The sequence below is a fragment of the Hirundo rustica genome, chromosome Z (assembly GCF_015227805.2).
Source record: "Hirundo rustica isolate bHirRus1 chromosome Z, bHirRus1.pri.v3, whole genome shotgun sequence".
Taxonomy (NCBI): domain Eukaryota; kingdom Metazoa; phylum Chordata; class Aves; order Passeriformes; family Hirundinidae; genus Hirundo; species Hirundo rustica.
The window spans coordinates 3079979-3096296 of NC_053488.1; the positions used below are offsets into that span (position 1 = coordinate 3079979).

Genomic DNA, 16318 nt, shown 5'->3' on the forward strand with positions numbered 1-16318 from the left:
CACTTACAAAAGCACCTGAAGATGTAAGACCCATGGAAATAAGAGCAGTTCCAACAGAATGTTACCATAGTTATGACTCAGCACTTAGTAACACTGATTTAACTTTCTGCAGTGCAGTTCGGAACTTACTCCTGCCTTCAACATAGCAGCGAAGCTGGATAATGAGGGTATTTTAGGCTTAAAATTGCGCCCTCCTTGGCGCAGTCCCCAAAATGAAAAGAAAAGCCCACCACAAATGAATAAATTTCAAGTGTAAGAAACAACCAACCAACCAACCACCTACCCGCAGCCACTGTTTCTCTGTGAGAGCATCACTGTAGTCCACATCCCTGCGCTGACGCGATCCTCGTCCGAATATTTTCTCTTCTTCTTCTTCACATGTAAGCCTTTCAACTTCAGCATCATCCTTAATAATCCAGGATGGCAATTCATCCTCCTCCATCAGGCGAGGTTTACGTTTAGGGTTTCTGGCATCCTCCCTGCGACGATCCATGTCCATGCGCTGCAATGGCAATTGGCAAAGGATAAAAAAGCTTTAAAGGCAATCATTAAGAGAACCATGTCAATGCCCACAGCTCTAATAATACTTGGAAGTCCTTCCCAGGTATCTCTCTTTCATAATATTCCTAAATACTTCCAAAATGCTGCTGTAAAAAGAAGCTTCACTCAATTGCTCACTTCCAGTTATATTCACTACTTCGTAACTAGCTTTCACTGGAGGAACTAAGACAACACACAGCCAAGTGATACAAAGCCGATCACAAGAACACCCTGTCCCCATAAGGTTTCACTACAACGTAACTAAAAAGAGTAACAAGAAATGCACTAGTTTTGTTACCCTGAATATCAGAAGTAAATTTAAATGTGTAAGAAACAAAGAATCAAAGGAAAATTAATAAATTCAGAGAAGAGCTTGTTTGCACAGAGCCAGAAAGCAAACACGCATGAACCCCGGAAGCTTTTTCTGATTTTATTGCTGTACCAGACAAAAATGAAAACATAAAAATATCAGATAAGCTTAGCTGAAGTGTCAAGGACATTAGATGGTAATGTTAAGACTTTCAGCTGGAATTTGAATAAACATTCACTTCAAATGTGGTGAAGGATAGCTCAGACAGAGGAAACAGTCCCATGATCTACCACAGACTCATCAGTGAGGTGTCTTAAAATCCTCCTGGGGAAGCATCCACCCCTTTGGACTTCATGCTGGCCTGGCTTCCTATAGTCCTGTGGATTGCAGCTGCATTGTCTTAAGTACTCAAATCAGGTGATATGAATAGGCATTTCAAATAGGCCATTTGAATAGTCATACAGTACTTAACACTCAGTAATCAGCTGCTAAGCAGAGAAAACAAACAGATGGCCACCAGCATTTCATTTTTGTATTCGAAAAAAATTATGTAAATAGACGGGCATGTAAATTTGCTGTAGCATTGTAAGAGGCTACTGCTTTAGCCACTAAAGCTTCATAAAAAACTGTTCTCAATTATGCACTGCTGTCTCCCCATGTGTACACGATGCTGCCCTTAGCACATGATGCCAATTAGACATACCATCCCCTTACAACCTTAGCCAAAACACAGACGTGCATGAATTCAGAGGCATTATCTCTCCAGAGGGACAGCTCAAACTCAGCCAAATTTAAAAACTGAGGTTTAGTGATGGCACCATTGAATATGCTGAATCTTCTCTCATCTTGGCACTTTTCAAACATGAGCATTTTTAAAATACCGCTTCAGAAAGTGGATAAATTAAACAGATTTCTCTATTTCTATTATTTAGCAGAGAACTTGAGTGAAGTCAAGAGACATCATATTTTAATGACATTATGAACATGAAGTCAATGCTGAAACTTTGTATTTTTTCCACAATGACCATGTCTCTTTGTTTAACACAAAGACTATTATTAAAGCATATTATAATAGCTGTTTTCTGATATAAAAGTATTTGGGAAGGAAAATTAAAGACAATCTCAGTTAATCTGAGATATCAGAGACACAAACTGACTTTTTTTCTGAGGATACTACTCAAAACCATATTTATATCTGGGAAACCTCTGGTTGTATCTTCTCATTTCTTTCCAAAACCTGTGTTTCAAAGACATATATTCATTACTTTTATATAACTAAAACAATAGAAAAACTATATGCTCACTATCCTCAGTAAGGCCTAAATGCTAAAAATAATATGCTACCAATACTTAAACCTAAGCAAAGAACTTGAATGCTGGCACACTCAAGGCCTAAAATTTCCAGTTTAGAAAAAACAGCACTGCTGTTCTGTGAGTTGTGAATGGTTATCTTAAACTTTCCAAATTATAACTGAAAGAGTCCTTGAAAAAACATTCAAGCCATTCAGTGTAAAACTGGTAATTTATACACCCAGTTCAATTAGAATGCCATTTTCACTTCAAGGAAATCAAGTGTATTAGCACAACTGGAGTTTTGGTACCCCATTTGGTCTTCCACTTGAAAGGTATTTTTTATATCAAAAATCATGATTTTTCAATGTTTTATTTACTTTATTTAAGCAATTTTAACACTAAAAGGAACCATTTACTTTCCAGAAAAGTAACTTATTGAAGGATTCTTATGAAAGGACAAGAGTTGTACAGATCAGAAAAACCCACTTTCCTCTGAGTATTTTCTGATTTTTTTTACGATTTAAAGCCTCTAAAAGCCACAGGAGCAAAGCCCACTTGTACCTTCTTTCTGAACATCATATTTACTCTACAGCTACATTTCAGGTCCTGTGTCAAATAACTCTTCTAACCAGCAAAGTGACTACAGAAGAGATGCTCATGGAACTGATCTCTCTTGCAGATCGTTCAGGAAATTCTCACTTCCTATTAGTAAAATACATGCTTTTACACACCTAGGACTAGTTAAATTAACAAACCCAAACACATTTTTTTTGGTATTGCAGTCTCCTGAATTCTGATTACATACGCACAACTTTAAAAAGGAATGAGGCGGCATAGGTATCACTACAGTAAGGGGAATACAAACTATCTTTTGCTCTTTATCTGACTGTGCAAGACTTGAAATACTGATAGAAAGACAAATAGCTCTGACTGGCAAACTTGCTTTTCAGATTTTTCTTTTATTAAGAAACAGTTTGCAAGAATTAAAACCAATTTTTATATTAACAACTTAAATTACTTCTTAGCCATTCATATTTAACTACAATCCTTCTGTCTTTCAAAGTATGTAGTTTTGCCTTTAATTTTTTTTTATGTCAAACTCCTTACTTTTCCTTAAAAGCATCCATGTAAATTTATATGAAAAACATGAATTCATCCCACATAGCTTCATAAATTGGATGCAGGGCTTGAAGGGATACTAAGCAAGTTCATAGACAATGAAAAACTGTAAGGAGCTGGCGACTCCGTCAAAAGAAGGGAGGGATTGCAGGAAGACCTCAACAAATGAGAGAACTGGGAAATTATTAACCATATCAAGTTCAAAAAGGACAAGAGCCAGATTCTGCACCTGGGATGGGGGAACCCTGGATGTGCAGACAGACTGGGGAATGAGATGCTGGAAAGCAGCACCACAGAAAGGGACCTGGGGATCCTGGTTTGTGGCAAGTGGAACATGAGCCAGCAGTGCCCTGGCAGCCAGGAGGGACACCCGTGTCCTGGGGACATCAGGGACAGCATCAGCCAGGGAAGGGAGGGGATTGTCCTGCTCTGCTCTGCACTGGGACAGCCTCACCTCCAGTGCTGGGGCACTGCTGGGTGCCACAATGAAAGAAAGATATAAAACTATTGGGGAGTGTCCAAAGGAGGGCCACAAAGATGTTGAAGGGCACTGAGAGGAAGCTGTAGGAGGAGCAGCTGAGGTCACTTGGTCTGTTCAGCCTGGAGGAGACTGAGGGGAGATCTCACTGCAGCTACAGCCTCCTTGTGAGGGGAAGAGCAGGAGCAGGCACTGATCTCTTCTGTGGTGACAGTGACAGAACCCAAGGGAGTGGCCTGGAGTTGTGTCAGGGGAAGTTTAGGTTGGTGTCAGGAAAAGGATCTTCACCCAGAGAGTCACTGAGCACTGGAAGAGGATCCCCAGAGAAATTGTCACAGCACCAGACTGACAGAGTTCAAGAAGTGTTTGGACAATGCTCTCATGCACATGGTGTGATTCTTGGAGTGTCCTGTGTGGAGCCAGGAGCTGCAATCGACCCTTATGTGTCACTTCCAGCTCAGCATATTCTGTGATTCTGTGAAAACTGTCTTTACTCTACGTTCATCAACTGTTTTACATGAAATAGCCTCCAAATTTAATTTCAAAAATTGAAGGAAACAGACATAACTTCATCAGCTATTTTCAGTCATGGATTAGTTATTTCCTATTTGGTCTGAAGGAGAAATCAGAAGCTCTTTTCTAGCAGCAAATCCACTTTCACAGAACTCTGGGTATGTTCAATCAATAATTTAGATGAAATTATTTGAGTTTGGATCAAATGGCCACCTCTTGATTTGTGTCATGTAAATTTCCTTACACTGAAATCACTGATGGAAAGTTTAAAAAGACAGATGTCTTTAAACTTTCTGCACATCCTAACTTCAGTGATTTCAGTTCTGATCAACACTTAATGAATCTTAGCAGGAAAGCACTAAACTGGCAAGTCAGCAGTGACAAAACAATAGTCATACAGGAGAATAAGGCCTTTTCCAACAGTGTATGTGAACAATTGTAACTTATGTACAAAGGGCCCCTGCAGACTCGTGTAACAGCAAAGTTTTACAGGTGGATTCCTGAGCAGAAGACAATGAAGGACTAAAAACCTGTACTGGGTACATAGGTTTTGCACTGGGCCTATCAGCATTTGTTTCTGTGGATAACACTAGATACACTTCCACTTATCCACACAGGAGTATCTGTTGTTTTCCACCGTGCAGAAGCAGGCAGCCTCTGTAGAATTAGAGAGCATGGTGCTTTACCAGTAAGTACTTAATCACTGCCCTGTACTGCTGTCAGTGAAGCCCAGAGGTTCTCTAGCAATCCTCAGACTGTACAAACACTAAAAGGCAAGAGCCATGCCTACAAAGGCATTTGAGTAATTATTTCATCAGTGCTGCTGTAGCATAAACAAAAAGGAAAGTACTAATAAAAAGAGGTGGCTCACATTTGAACCACTAGCTTTACTTTGGTAACTGTTCCAACAGTTTTAGCGGCAGAGATGCAGCTAACTGGATTCTTGAAAAAAACATCAACAATACCCCAGTTAACTCACCAGAAAACAGCATTGTTAGTCTACTAATTTATTACCTTGTTAAGTTCCTGTAGTTGTCCTTGCCAATATCAAAGTCCAAAAGTAAGAAGAAACGTTGAACAGTAAAAGTATACTGCAGAATTAGCAAACCAAACTGTGACTGACATTTTTGCACTATAAATTTCTCAGGCTGTGTCAAACTCTTCCTCCAGATTGTCACTGTTTCACTGACCGCAAGCACCTCTGAAGTCTTTCTGTCATTTGAGGAACTCTGTATTTAAGCAGATTACACTCCTTTCCTCAGATGAACAGTGTAAGTAAATAAAACCTACTCCTCCAGTAAAGTTTTGACAAACCTGAGTGACAAAAAGGTTAAGGCCTTTGTTAAAAACACTAGAGAAGACAGTTTTTTATTATTACACCATCCTTACCATAAAGAGATCAAATTCCTCCTCACGTCGAGCAATCATCTGATTCAGTGTCTCATCATCAGGAACTTCATCTTCTTCCTGGTTAGAAAGATGGATAAAATTATCCGGAAGTACTCACATGCACCTTGAACTAACAGCCTCCATCAGTTCAGAGCTCCACTGACCCTCTTTCACTGACAGCACGTGTGAAGCACTTAAACTGAAACGAAACCTTTTAAAGTGTTCAGCTATTCAGAAGAAACAAGTGAGAATGACAAATGAGAGTGATTACTGCCTTCAAAATTTGAGAATGAGGAAATGACCAAATACAAACCCACGAAATTTTGGTTTGTGGGTTTCCTGGGTCAGAAGCACAGTTAGTGCTTTGGTTTAAAATTGATGATTTCTTACTGTTCTGCTATTCTACAATACTCCTTCAGAAATACCATTCTAGAGTTTGAGGACTTCCCCACCAAAGTGAGGAGACTAAAAACTTCCTGATTAAATGAAAAGAACAAAACATGTTTTTATCCTGGAAAACAGCCCTGTTGAATCACTTTCTCTTGACCATTTTCTGCTTACAAATTGAAATGTGAACATTTTACTGCAGACAAAATGGATTATTTCATAAAAACAGAAACAGACACTATAAAAACAATTTAGAACTGTAGTGTTCAATTGAAAATGTTAAAGCTGAAACCATTATGATACCCACTTTAAAACAAAATGTCCAGTCTTCCTCCTTGAATTATTCTGAAACCAGACAACAGGTCACTCTACATAGGGCTTTCTGAATCTATGTAACACTATGCTATAGACATATAAATCTTGCTAAAAGCTCATGTTTTGAACCCAGTTTAATTGGAGTATAGAATGCTGCATGTAGCACCCAAAAAGCTAATATCCTGCAGCTTTGTTTTTTTCAGAAGTATTATATATCTACACATCTTTCCTCTAGTGTCTGGATTTCTACACCACAGAAAAAAACCCAAAGCAGTTCTCATCAATGCAATTATCAAAGAACACCTTTGTACCTTAATGAACATGTAATTTAAATTTTAACATGAACCAGGCAACTAGGAAAATGATTAAGAGAGCTAGCTCTTCTCACTTCTAGTCACTGCTCCTTCACTGTTGACAAAAAGGAAGTCACACAGGTTTCACACACAGAGAAAAAAAGATTCTTTTATACACGTGACCATCATGAAAGGTCCGCATACTTCCTTATTATCTCAGAGTAACTTTTGACCTGAAAAAAATAAGTGATCTCACAGTAGAAGCTGTGACAACAGTGTCTGCATTATCAGTGGTTAGGCTGAATAATCCTGTCGCCAAACACGTAGGCTTGGCAGAATAAAAAATTATAAATAACCTCAAGTGCCAACAAAAAAATAACACTATGAACAAGTAACTCCTAAGCACTTGTCATACATTGCTATTATTCTAATGAATCTTTCTAAATACACAGAAATTACCTCCCTGATTTATCTAGTACTGCTAAAAGAAAAAGAAAAAAGGAGAAAGAAAAATAAGAGAAGCCTTGATGCTGAACTTAGGAAAAAAAAAACCTACTACAAAAGGATGAACAGAACAGAGTACTCTACATACAAGTGTGAAAAGTTTAAAGCATGCTTAGCATGGGAATATTTAACTAGATGATCAGTAAACAGTATCTTTGTCAGACACGCCAGTCCACATTTGCAAGTCAAAGTTGTGTCAATATTGTTGATAATTTAACTTTTAATTGAGAGATTTACTTTTTTTCCCATCAATCTCTTGCTTGATACGCAGCGTTGCTGCAGTGAAGGAGGAATGGCTGACCAGTGCATGATGGTGCAAATTCAACTCCTCTTAGTCCTCAGGAGGTTGAGTGTTTGGGCAGAGTTTTGCACAGTCTCTGTTCATAAAGAAGTATTACTTTGAAAGCTTCAGCTAGGAGTCAGACTGCAACATCAATGCTTTAAAGATTGATGCTGGGCTACGGCAAATAAGCCTTTTTTAAATCTGCTTGCTTCAGGATAGCAGACTAAGTATATTTGAATAACATACAAGAAACAAATTGTTCTCAAGTTGTCTACAAAACATGGGATGTCACAAAGGCCTGAGCAACAGCCCTGGCTTCTGAAACTCTGTCAGATAAATGCTGCAGAAACAAATGTAATCCTAACTTTTAAAAAAATTTGCAGGATTACTGAAAACATCTGCTGGTTTCAAGTTAATCTATCTACTCATATAGGAAGTATGGTCACTTTATAGCCACAGGTTTACTTAATCAAAAATGGTACGTATGTATATCACTAAATTTCTGCATTAACACCACAAATAAAAGACAATTACTGATAAAATGTTTGTCACTCTTCTTTAATTTCTATGAAAAATACTAAAGCAATACATCTTAATCATGCTTTTCTAAATGCACAATGCAGAGTTTACACAAAAGGATTAATGACTGAAGAAGTAAACTCCTTGATCTTTGAAACTTTACTCCATATAATGAAGGATGCCCATGAAACACAGGCTGTAGGATCTTCTATCAGTGTGCACCTTATTCAGACTAACAGGCTCCACTCAGAGGCAAGATCAGTCTCAAAAGCTCTGTCTTTAGCCACTACAGGGTATTTTCAAGGTGGGAAAAAGTGCTGATCAAAATTTTCTCTCTGTGTGTCATCAGTATATCTGACACACTTATTTAATTTCTACCAAATATGGCTTTTGTCCAAATACTGGATTTTGTTCAAATTAAGAGAAGAGTCTGCAGTGGCAGGTGAAAAAATAGGTTCATCATCCTGACAGTTCAACAGAAGAGCACAGTAAAAAGAGAGGGACACTCTGTGACTCTACAACTTCACCTCCCAAGTATTAAAAGAAAAGACTTGGCAGCTCTTTTTAAACAGGTAATTATTTCTCAAAGAGAAAGTGATGATGAGAAATCCCAGCTGGACATAGTACCAGAAAGACAGTTACTTTCTGGCTTGCTCTAAGCCCCAGGCACATCAAAGCAGATTTTAATTCTTAAATAGGTCCCAAAGGAAGCACAATAAGTGGGGTCCTTCAAAACTGAACCTACCTAGAACTAGCTGCTCAGCATGTCTGAAAATCAAATTGCCTAGTTGAACATATATATTGGACCTAGAAAATAGTTTATAATCTGTTCTGGAAAATGTCTTTGTCTGAATGCAATTATTTGCCAAAATTATAAAGGGTAGAATGGATTTTAAGTTGCAATGCCTAATTCTACACTAAGATTTAACCATTACACCATAACAGGTTACAACTTATTACTGTGACCATAAAAAAAGATAAAAATTAAGTTATTTCTCTGAATGGATGGTAAGAAATTGTAATGAATTTTTTAATTTCAGGAGAAATAAAAATCTTTGTAAATGATGAATAAAAGAAGAGTCAGCACTTCCTGAGTAATTATTTCTAACTACCTTACCTCATTTTCTTCTTCATGCTCCAATATAGCTTGTAGGAACGCTCTCCTTTCATGGCTTGAAGATTTCTGATCAAACATTCCTGCCTGAATAACTTTTTGATCTACATTCAGCTTATACTTTGCCGCAGCAAGTATCTTCTCTTCCACACTGTTCACAGTGCACAGTCGCAGGACTCTGACTTCATTCTGCTGACCAATTCGGTGAGCTCGATCCTGGGCCTGCAAGTCCTGTTAGGCAAAGAACACAGAGAGAAATTAAACAGAGGGAATGAACACAGATATTATAACTCTTCTTAGAAGTCTCCCTTCCCTTGCTTTTACATGTGGCCATTGAGTATTATGTGATTTGCATAAATTTGCACAACAGCTGAAAACACATGCATAACTATGTACTTCCAGGGGTACTGAACTTACTTTCTTAAAAATAAAATAAAAATGAAATTAAAATAAAATAAAAATAAAATAAAAATAAGGTGGCAAAGGCATAATTTTATTTTTTTCAAAAAAGCCAAAATGACAATATATCCTTATTTTCTGGCAATCTGTTCTTACTACTAACCACCACAGAGTAAGTTCAGTGCCTCAGGCCAAGACTATTGTACTCACATGGTCACCTAATTTCGTGAGACAGGCAGCATTCAACACAGCCTTTACTAAAGTATTGCAAACTACCAAAGGCTAGGGAGCTGCTTATTATATCCTAAGGGTTAAGGAATGAATACAGTCATGCCAATGAATAAGGTTTACAACACCCTGTCCTAGGGTGACTGTGTATCCCCCAATCGTCTGTTGGGTGCAAAGGGGAGGGGAAGCGCCGTTTGTTTTTCCCCAGGAAAACTCTGCTCATCGGAGTGACCTTGAAGCGGAGGAGTTGGAACACGGCAAGACGAAAGAAGCTCTGCTGTTTTTTTCCCCAGCAGTTAGTTAGTCTAGTGCTAGCGTAGTTAGACGCTGTAGAACAGCTGAAGCTTTTTGCCTTCTTTTTTTTTTTTTTTTTTTTTCTTTTTTCCTCTTTTTTTTTCCCCTTCCTTTTTTTCTTTTTTGCCCTCTCCTTGGAACTGTTCCAACCTCTCCGGACTAAGGACCTGGGGAAGCACCAGGGGTCTCCACAGGGGACCCACCCCACCAAGACCAGCCCTATACATCTCCTTTTCTCCCAACACCAGCGGAGACAGAGCGGTGGAGCACAGTGACGACCCTCAAGGAGACTTTCTTTAAGTTTGTTATCCCGCCGTAAGCGGCACAAAGCTCTTGTCATCGGGTATTGTGCTGGGAGTGCTTTGCCTGTTTAATAAACAGGTTTTTTCCACTTCTCTCGGAGGAAGTCTTTTCCCGAACCACTTGGGGGAGGGGAGGGGGGCCCTGTGGGAGGGTTTCTCCCAAAATCTGCCTGAAACCACAACAAACTTCTTGCACTGAGGATACCCCAAGACTCAGGTAAAATATGTATCAGGCAATTCTGAGGCACAGAATTACTGATTCAAACCAAAACATTTCTTGATTGTGGTGGTTTGCCTCACTAATTCCTCTCAAACCAGAATTTTATCTCTTATTTGGATTTTTTTCCTTTCATCGCAGGCTATAATGTCTATTTAAAGAAGCAACTCGAAAAAGCATCAGGGATGCTTTACACATTTCATGAAGATAAGAAAATAAAAATAACCTGATGAGGATTCCAGTCACTATCAAAGATTATAACGGTGTCAGCAGCCTGGAGATTTAAGCCTAGCCCTCCAGCCCTTGTACTCAGCAAGAAGATAAAGTATTGTGACCCAGGTTCATTGAACTTCTTCAGCAGAGCAGCTCGATCCTCTGATTTTGTTGTGCCTGAAAAAAATTAAAAGTATCATATAATAAAGATGTGAACTGAAGTAACATAAATACAACGTCTGTTGCCAAAAGTATATGTAAAAGAGTTATTTTAGTCCACTGCTTTTTGACATCTCTGCCACATTTTCCATTAACACTGGCCATGAATGTTTAGGTCAACTGCCTATCACACCTACGACATGGACTTCTAAAAGTCTCTTCAAATGCATTTGTTTTGACATTTCTAAAGTAGATCTTAAAATGTTGGCTAACACTGTTACACCTTTTTATAACTCGCATAAATTTCAACTGAAGGTACTATATACAAACAGAAGAGAGCTCTAGTTTTGATTAATGCCTTCTGGCTAGAGCAGCATTAAATATTTTTAAAAGCTACTTATATAGAGATTTATCAAAATGTCACTATTTGCCTTCAGAGTCATAGTGAATACCAGAAGACGGCAAATTCTTAAAATGTCCCATCTTGAGGGTGATATATGTATAGAAAATGAATTTTTTTTTTTTCCTACTATGGTGGGTTGTTCCCCAGCCAGCTTCTTCATACAATCCCCTGCCTCCCCAAACTCAGCAGTACATGGGGAGGAAATAAGACAGAAAAGCTCTTGTGTTGGGATTAAGGCAGCTTAATGAAAGTGAAAGGTGTGTATGCAGTAACAACAAGAGGAACCTAGTTACTACTTCCCAACAGCAACCAGATGTCCATCTGCTTCCTGGAAAGCAGGGCCTCAGCACCTATAATGACTAATTGGGAAGACAAATGCCATAACAAGCCATGTCCCACCATCCTCTTTTCCCTCAGGTTCTACTGTTGTTCACAACCCTTTGGTCAGCCTGGGTCAGCTGTCTCATCTGGGTCCCAGTCCAGCGCAAGCCTACTCGCCTTGGGGCTGAGTTTGGAGAGAAAGCCTTGACACTGCAAGTGCTGCTCAGCAAGAGCAAAGCACCAGGGTGACGTCACTGGTGGTTTTACAAACCCTGCTGAACCACAAATGCAAAGCAAAGCATTACATGGGCCATTGGGAGGAAAATTAACTTCATCCCACAATTACACAGCCAAACTGCTGTGTGAACCCCATAATAAGCACATGAATTGGGTAGCAAACACTCCATGTAAGAACACAGCTGGACAGAACCTGGGTAGACTGCATCCCAGTATGAAAGGTATCTGTCATTATGAAACTAGAAAAGAAGAAAAAGGGTTTGTCTAATTTAATGAATTACCTGAAAAATACAATGAGGTGTATTTACCATGCTGTGTCTTGCCATGAACATTCTGGCATGAAAAAGAATTAATTCAAAAATACATGATGTAAAGTAATCTAAAACATTTAAAATGCAATGTAATTTATCCTTCTCTAACAGAAGTATTAAAAGACATGCAGGCCAGAGGTGTGAAGAGGGCTTTGTTAGAACACTAATACGTTCTTCAGATGGTTTTGGCATTCTATGGCACAGTGATACAGCTCATTTGTGTGTCCATTTCATAACCCCACTTTACATTCAAGGATAATATTGGTTCAACTTCATGTTCATTAATATTTGTAAAGGATGAGAATATTTCTTGGGACTACTTTTTCTTCTGAGTAAAGACTGAAGCTAAGAGTCAATTTAAAACACTGTTAAAAAATACTCAGAAGAAACTTCAAGTCTCACTTATACTGTTCTCTGTATTTATCTTAATTGCTTCTCTACTAAAAAGGTATTCTGATAAATGCTACTGGTCCTGTGTAATACCATAATGTGTGAGATAAAACATTAAGTAAAAATGATCACTATTTATGAAGCTCAGTATAAAGAAGATCATCAACATGGAAGACAACCAAGACGGAAACTTCTTTCAAACAGGTTTAAAACTTAGGTGGGATGTGCCCTTTTTATTTTTCTTCCATAAAATTGTGGGAATCTGGAAAAGACCTCTGAGATCGAGTCCAGCCTTTGGTCAACCACCACCCTGTCAGCTCGACCATGGCACTAAGTGCTACATCCAATCTTTCTTAAACACCTCCAGGGACGGTGACTTCCCCAGGTTCCTGGACAGGCAATTCCAATGCCTGTCACCCTTTCTGCAAAGAAATGCCTCCTAATGTCCAGCCTGAACCTCCCCTGCAGCTTTGGACTTGCTGTGTCCTCTTGCCCTGTCACTGGCTGCCTGAGAAAAGAGCCCAAACCCTCCTTTCAGGGAGTTGTAGAGAGGGATCAGGTCACCTCTGACCCTCCTTTTCTCCAGGCTAAACAACCCCAGCTCCCTCAGCTGCTCCCCACAGGACTTGTGCTCCCAACTCTTCATCAGCACTGCTACCCTTCTCTGGACATGCTCCAGCATCTCAACATCCTTCTTGGAGTGAGGGAGCCAGAACTGGACACAGAACTGGCAGTATGGCCTCTCCAGTGGCTACTCACTCAGTACAGGAGGACAATCCCTGCCCTGCTCCTGCTGGCCACACCATTGCTGGCACAGCCCAGGATGCCATTGGCCTTCTTGGCCACCTGGGCACTGCTGGCTCCTGTTCAGTCCCTGTCACCAGCACGCCCAGCTCCTTTTCCTGTGGGCAGCTTTCCAGCCACTCTGCCCCAGCCTGTGGAGCTGCCTGGGGTTGTTGTGACCCAAGGGCAGGACCCAGCCCTGGGCCTTGTTGAACCTCGCACCATCGGCCTCAGCCCGTGATCCAGCCTGTGCAGATCCCTCTGCAGAGCCTTCCTGAACTCCAGCAGATCAGCACTCCCACCCAGACCGGTGCTCTCTGTTAATCTACTGAGGGTACATTCAATCCCCTCATCCAGACCATCCACAAAGATACTGAACACTCAACAGAGACACTGAACAGCAAAGACATTAGTATATAAAATGTTTCTAAACCATCTTTCCTGTCGAAGTGATAAAACATATCTACACATGTAGAAGAAATTGAGGCTTTTGATCTTCCTGTGAAATTTGGGCATCACACTGAAATTCAGCTATCCTGTGAAGGGCAGCAGCGGAATTTTAAACAGAAAAAAATGAATTTATTCCATTGGAATATAGGCCTAACACTGGCATTATCATCTCTTATCATGGGAATATTTTCAGGCAATTTAGACAGTGATGACTGATTGGGACCCTGGACTTTACACACTGTGTGGAAAACAGATAAGCTTCTAAGCAGAAAATTTATACATAATCTGCATTCCTGGAATAGACCTGAGTGCTTACCAAAATAATTCATTGACCAAATGGTCTTTAGGTTAAACATATAAAAGAAAACACTGGAAGAGACAGACAAAATTGCTTCTACAACAGAAGCAAAACTATGTCCTTCTCTGTACCTTGCCAGGAAGAATATGGGAAATTCTAATAAAATGCCACTGAAGGAACTACTGGCATAATTTAATGGTAAATACACTTGTCAGATTATGAAATAATGTTTTGAACCTGTTCTCACTTTTGTATAGTCACAACACAGCACTGTTACGAAAACACTAGGAGAAGAACCCAGGGCTCCCATGCCCACACTACTGAAGGATATTACCTCTTATCTCAGTATTTATCCTTTTTTTTCCATTTAGCTTACCATCGAGACGCAGGTAAAGGAAATTCCGAAACGCAAAGTAGTCTTCCATAATGGTCATGAGTGATGTCATTTGACAGAAAAGAAGCACACGATGGTTAGTAGCTCGTAACTTTGGTAGAATACGATCGAGTAGCTCAAACTTCCCTGAGGCCCGATAAAGTTCAGCTCTGTTGGAGAGAAGCAGCACAGCAAATGCCAGAATAAGCCCACATTTAAAAGTCTGTAGTCATTATCATGTCAGAGTATAATAAAAAGACTAATTTACTTAATCTAAACAAGATTAACACCACTTATCTTTCTTTAAAACTGAACAAGTTGATTAAAATAAACACAAATGAAATCACGTTTTCCTGATTTTTCTTCAATTACAAGAACTGTGCTGACTTTCAACCACTCAATTCTTTCTCATTTTTTATTAAATCAAATGGTTTTTTTCAGCTAAATAAGCATTCTATATGCTAAGACATTCACCTGCTCTTTTGTTTTCAACTGTAAGTTTCAAACTGTATTCATCAGGCATTTGCTGGAAACAACTCCCTTTCCACTCAACACTCAACTATTATGCACATGGAAGTGAAATACTGCAAATTGAACTAATATATGGAGATAATGCCAGGAGACTGATATAGGATATATCCCTTAGCCATACAACCTTAGTCATCCTGAACAGTGTTTATCTGCTTTGATTAGCTACTCTTTTGTCTTCTATGCAAAGAATTGCAAAAGCAAATCCTAGCACTGAAATTCCACCCATAACTCAGAAAATGAACAGAAGTAAACAGAATGTCTAAATCAGCATCACAGTGATACACTTTACAGAAATAAACCTCATGCAACTTTTCTCTAGCCTTGAGTCTGTACTCTCAAAATATGATTTATAATTAGCAATGGAACAAAATTGAGAAGACACACAGCCTTCTGATATGCATAAATCTGTAACCAGCCAAAGTCTAAACTGTTTCAGAGACAAGTATTCTGGTATACTAGCTAAGGACACAAACACTCTGGTGTACTAGATAACGAAAAAAAATTATCATTAAAACCTAAACAGGAAGAAAGTTAGGTGGATGATACACACTTTTTGTTTAGAAAGCATCCATTAACTTGGCAGTTGCACAGAGTGTCAAGAAAAGTAAAGCAAATCTTCTTCATTTCAGAAAATGGAAAAAATGCTACTTTAATTTGGAAAAGAGATAGTAAAGAAGACAAAGCAGAAGGCAGAAGTAACAAGAGAAGAAAATCCTAACAGATATCTTGAGAGTCATCCCACTGAATTTCAGATGATATATTATTTCCAAAAAAGGGGAAAGGAAGACACGAGTCTTTTCTGTCTGCCATCCTGAAAGAGATGGACAGTCATGAAAAGATCTTACAACACTTCTACTATTCTACTATTACTACTGTTATAGTACTATTAGGTTTTGCTTTACATATGTGCCCTCAACTTCCTCTGCCTTTGTACGGTTTTGCTTTACATATGTACCTCCTCTACCTCTGTATAAAACGCCTGAGTTTCCTAACATGTAGCCTCCAGAAAAAGAATGTGATCATTAATTCCAATACAACACCATGGACAGGAAAAACAGAGAGTTACCCGTTAATGACACCATTTGAGTAGCCCAGATGTTCAGCGAAGGACTCCTGCAAAGTTACAAGCAATAAACATATTATAAACTACACAGTAACCAAAAACTATTCATTCTTACAGAAATCAAATTAAATATATGAGTCTTGTGGTTTGAGTCCAGTGATGTTCATACTCTTGGAAACTGCCTTGTGGCAACAGTGCTCTGCTTAATTTTCCTGTACTATTATTTGAGATGCATGATTTGTGACTTCTGCAGCATACATTTTACCAGACTACAAACACGGTAGAATAT

The 16318-nt window shown here is 39.1% G+C and overlaps 1 protein-coding gene across 7 annotated transcripts in view; it reads right to left on the minus strand.

Annotated features, from left to right (window-relative positions):
- Positions 1–16318, minus strand: part of SMARCA2 (SWI/SNF related, matrix associated, actin dependent regulator of chromatin, subfamily a, member 2) — a 120183-nt gene that overhangs the window by 37583 nt on the left and 66282 nt on the right. For all 7 annotated transcript variants that reach the window (XM_040089304.2, XM_040089308.2, XM_040089302.2 and 4 more), the window contains 6 exons: positions 16033–16079; positions 14439–14605; positions 10724–10887; positions 9061–9288; positions 5643–5720; positions 284–502 (listed from right to left, as the gene is read on the minus strand). In XM_040089304.2, coding sequence (XP_039945238.1) covers positions 284–502; positions 5643–5720; positions 9061–9288; positions 10724–10887; positions 14439–14605; positions 16033–16079 — 903 coding nt within the window. The remainder of the gene's footprint in view (positions 1–283; positions 503–5642; positions 5721–9060; positions 9289–10723; positions 10888–14438; positions 14606–16032; positions 16080–16318) is intronic.